General features: G+C 38.8%; 1 protein-coding gene across 4 annotated transcripts in view; it reads left to right on the top strand.

Annotated features, from left to right (window-relative positions):
- The window catches only part of fer (fer (fps/fes related) tyrosine kinase), a 202,491-nt gene that overhangs the window by 73,645 nt on the left and 123,886 nt on the right, over positions 1-4,960 (top strand). For all 4 annotated transcript variants that reach the window (XM_048594686.1, XM_048594692.1, XM_048594681.1 and 1 more), the window contains one exon: positions 3,013-3,135. In XM_048594686.1, coding sequence (XP_048450643.1) covers positions 3,013-3,135 — 123 coding nt within the window. The remainder of the gene's footprint in view (positions 1-3,012; positions 3,136-4,960) is intronic.

Raw genomic sequence — 4,960 nt, 5'->3', positions numbered from 1 at the left:
CCCCCCCCGTCCCTCACGCGTGTGCTCCCCCCACCACCCCATATCTGTCGCTTGCATGCACGTTTGTACTCTGTTTCTGTGTGTGTTGGCAGTCTTTCTGTCTGAAAGCCTGCACAGCTGCTCTTGCCTTTGTTTCAAGAGCTCAACAAGTTGCAGCCTCACCCCATAATTAGCCAAGTCACCAGGTCTGTTGCCTGACACAGTTCTTCTACCTTAGAAAAGATGGTTAATGAACAATGGCAGACATTTTTTAAAAAAGTTTATTATTCACAAAGAAGATCGATCCCAGTGAAGAAGGAAGATTCTAGTAAGGAGGTAAACAGACTGTGGTTTACAAATCAAGTCAAGGACACTATCAAACTGAGAGAATAGTATGTAATATGGCAAAATATCTCTGGTAAATCAGAGTACTGGGAAAGTTTTAAAGCTAATGAGAAGTGACCAACAAAATAATCAAAAGGGAGAAAATAAACTAAGGGCAAATTAGCAAGAAACATATAAATAGACAGTAAGATCTTTTTGAAATATGTAAAAAGGAACAGAAAGGCAACAGTGAACATATGCACGTTGGAGAATGAGGCTGCAGAGATAAAGATGGGAAGCCAGGAAAAGGCAGAAGAATTGAACAAATACTTTGCAAAGGTTTTACAATAGAGGATACAGATAGCATTAGAAAAATAGCAAATAAGCAAGGGACTAAAGGGAGGTAGGAAACCAATGCAATAACAATGAGTAGAGAAAAGGTACCAGGGAAACTAATGAAACTGAAAGCTGATGAGCCCACTGGATCTGATGGGTTGCATCCTAGGATTTTAAAGGAGTAGTTACAGAGACAGTGGATACTGGTGGTGATTTTCTGAAAATATCTATGTCTGGAACAGTCCCAGAGGAATGGAAAACTGCTGATGTAACACCCTTATTCAAAAAGGGAGAGACACAAAAACAGGTGACTAAAGACCAGATAGTTTAACATCTGTCATTGGAAACATGTTTGAGTCTATTATAAGGGATGTTATAGCAGAATATTTAGAAACACACAGGATGATAAACATGGCTTCGTGATGGGGGGGTCATGCCTGACAGATGTATTAGAATTCTCTTGAAGTAACAAGCAGAGTAGATGAAGGGGAATCAGTAGCAATAATATTTTTGGATTTTCAAACGCATTTGATAAGGTATGGCATGTAGGCTCTCCTAATATTAAGGGGCCTTATGATGTTGGAGGTAGTATATTAGTATGGATAGAGGATTAGCTAACTAATAGAAGACAGGGATGCAATGAAGTGGATATTATCAGGGTTGCATCCTGTAAGTTGTGGAGTGCTAGATTGATTAGTGCTGCAGCCATGATTATTTACACTATATTTAATGATTTGAATGAGGACAGTGAATGTGCAATTGCCAAGTTTGTGGATGGCACAAAATTAGATGGAAAGGCAAGTAAAGAAGTTGACCCAAGGAGACTTAGAGGAATACAGACAGGTTAAGGGAGTAGGCAAAAGCTTGGCTGGTGGAATATAATGTGGGACGAAGTGAGATTCTGTACTTTGGCCAGAAGAAATGAAGAGTTAAATATTACTTAAATGGGGAAAGACACTAGAAAGTTGCAGCACAGAAGGATTTAGGGGTTCCAGTGCATGAATCACATGGCTTGTATTCAAGTTGCGAAGGTAATAGGGAAAGCAAGTGAAATGTTGGCTTTTATTTCAATAGGAACATTGAGAAAAAACAGGGAGATGTTGCTGAAACAATACAAGGTGCTTGTCAGACCACCGGTAGAATACTGTGTACAGTTTTGATTCCCTTACCTAAAGAAAGATACAACAGCATTGGAGGCAGTCCAGAGAAAGTTCACTAGGTTGCTTCTGGGGTGGACGGTTTTTCTTATTAGTAGAATTGAGTAAGTTGGGCTTGTATTCATTGGAGTATAGGAGAATGAGAGCTCAAAAGAAAGGGTCGCTGTCATTAGAGAGAGATGTCTGGTGGTGGTTTTACCTAAGGGTCACCACATCTCAGGCAAGGGGATGGGTTAAAAAAGGAGAGTCCTTCATGATAACTTCAGCCAATGCAGGATTTGAATCCATGCTGCATTGTAAACCAGCTGTCCAGCAAACTGAGCTAACTGACCACATGAAGCCTTACTGAAGCATGTAAAGTTAATCGGGGTTTAACAGGCTAGATGTAGAGAGGCTCTTCCTCCTTGTGGGCATTCTATGCCCAGAGAATAAGTAGTCACCGGTATAAGACAGAAATTATTTTCCCTAATGTGGCAACTCTGTGCAGTTCTTTATCACAGAAGGTTGTTGAGCATGTGTTGTTAAGTCAGTTCAAGGCTGAGCTAATCATGAAGGGAATTGAGGGTCATGGGGATGAGGCATGAAAGTGGAATTGAGGATTAACAGATCAGCCACGATCTAATTGAATGAGACAGCGGAACTGATGGTCTGATTGGCCCACTTTTGCCTTTTCAGGTGTTCTAATTTATCTTAAATTAGACATTTTAAAAGGTAAAATCTTCGAATCTTTATGTTTGTAAGAGCATGTAACTCAAATATGGGGAAGTAAGTCGCAGAAGTAATCTCATCCTTACATAAAATTTGCACTTGTATGCAATGTATGTTCTTGTCATAATGCATGGCAGCAGGAATCCGAGCAAACGTTTTCCTTATACGCCAAGGTTGTTGGAATCAATTTTCTTTCTGCTTTGATATAACTATAAAGCTTCCGTCATGTAATCAGCAGAACAAGAGGATTCAACTTGGAGCCTTAAATTTTGTTTAAGAAGTCTTTTTGTTTGTTAAGCTATAAGTGCTTTCAAACAGACTTTCAGTAAAAGCCCACTCTCGTACTTATTGGTAATTCTTAAACTTATTTTGAAACTGAAATTAATGCAGCAAATACCTCTGAAAAGTATTAAGAATCTTTTTAAAAAAAAACTTGCCTTCCATAATGAAAATAATTGGGAATGTTTGAATGCGGCTTAAAGTGATAGGGTATTGTCTCCAACAATAGGCTGAAAGCAACAACTGAAGACTTGATCCAAACTCAACAAACTATTACCAGCAAGGAAGAGATAATGATAGAACTGGAGAAAAAAATTGAGGAAACTGCAATGACATATGAAAAGAAATCTGAGTAAGTACCAAACCTTCCAATTGCTTCAAGTTCAAGTTACTGAGAGTTAGGCCATGATAACTTGCAGAATCCAACTTCTTTCGATGACACTTTTTGCTCAGTAAAATTGCAGTTGTTTTTCTCCACTTTTACTATTTTCCAGGCTCTCAGCCATTCTGCAGTTAGGGCAACCACTTTGGGAGGGTGCAAGGTGGAAATGATCTATTTCGTGACACCAGTTTCTTACCACGAGTCAAATCATGTAATAATTGAGTATTAGTGAAGATTTTTTTGAGTTATGCAGCTCAATTATACTCAGCAAACAGAGTCCCCTGTTTGGATCTAAGACTAATACACAACTCTGGGGCTGTACTCCTTATTTTCTTTAATGCAATCTGAAATGCACCTGTGTTGTCTGTTAGGAAGTACTAAGCATAAAAGTAACTTCTTTATAAAACTGATAATTGCGCAAAAGAAAATTTATTTCACTGTGATTCACTGAAATGTAAAACTTAAATAAGAGGCCAGATCTTGAGTTCAGAAATGAGTTTGCACTGAAAATTGTTCAATTTAATAAATTGATGTGAAATTTCAGAATGAAAGAGGAGGATCAAACCAGTTAATTCCTGCATTTGGAAATATCAGAAAGGAATAAGTGTGTGCTTTAAGGTTAACTCTGAAATAATTGTTTTTATTCATTTAATTTCCTTTCTTTGAAGATGTCTCATATTCTAGATTATATATTAAATTTATCCTTTGTTGAATAAATTCACTTGTTAGAAACTGAAATAAGATTTGATAAAGCATTGCTCTTCTGATTTTCAAAGCCAGAACAATTGTTGGGCCACAACAGATCCTTCTGGGCTTGAGCACAGAATTTGAGCACCTGATTGCGTTAGTTTACCACAAATCAAGACCTAAAGTATTGAAATGCTCCACAGATCAGACAATATATTTGGAGTGGGACATGAGAAGATATATGACCCTTGATCAGAAACATTGAAGTCTCTGTGCAGAGAGGCTGCCTGACCTGCTCAATGGTTCCTCATTTTTCTGTTGTTATTTCAGATTTCCAGATTTTTTTTCAGTTTTACGTGATCCATCCAGTGATTAAACAACAATAAATCCACTGTCCAAATGGCATATTTTGCAAAATTATTGCTTTCTTATTCCTTTTCTTAAAAAAAAAGGCTGCTGGAGATTAGAAACCAGGTGCTCCGGTTTCCTTCCACAGTCCAAAGATAAGCAGATTCGGTGAATTGGCCGTGTTAAATTCCTTCATGTCCAGGGATGTGGAGGTTAGGTGGATTAGCCATGGGATATGCAGGATTACAGGAATAGGGTAGAAGGGTTGGTCTGGATGGGATGCTGTTCGGACAGTCTGTGGACTCAATGGGCTGAATGGCCAGCTTTCACTCTGTAGGGATTCTCTGATTCTGTGATTTCAACTGAAGACTTGAAGTGTTTGGGATCAAATAGTAAATCATCACATGTTCTAGATTTCTGCTAATCTGTAGAAACCAATCATCTAGAGAGGTGGGGTCAAAAAATATCCCCCCCCCACCCCCCTTGCCCCCAGGCAAAAGGTGTTTCAGGTGCCAACTTTTGCTTTTCAGGGGCTTCTTTCTCATTCTCACTAACTCATTTATGAGGCAATGCTGTCATGTACTAATGATGCCATTGATGTCTGTGTTGAGAAATGGAGTATTTGGATTCGTGTAAAAGTAGAATTCATCAATATCCTCAAACCTTCATTCAGCTTTAAGCTACAACTGCGCACACTACTCAAGTTAGTCTAGGTGTGGAGCTGGATGAACACAGCAGGCCAGGCAGCATCAGAGGAGCC

Source organism: Rhincodon typus, chromosome 3 (genome assembly GCF_021869965.1).
Source record: "Rhincodon typus isolate 14 chromosome 3, sRhiTyp1.1, whole genome shotgun sequence".
Taxonomy (NCBI): domain Eukaryota; kingdom Metazoa; phylum Chordata; class Chondrichthyes; order Orectolobiformes; family Rhincodontidae; genus Rhincodon; species Rhincodon typus.
Note: the sequence above shows the minus strand (reverse complement) of the source record. Positions and strands in the feature narration are given on the sequence as shown.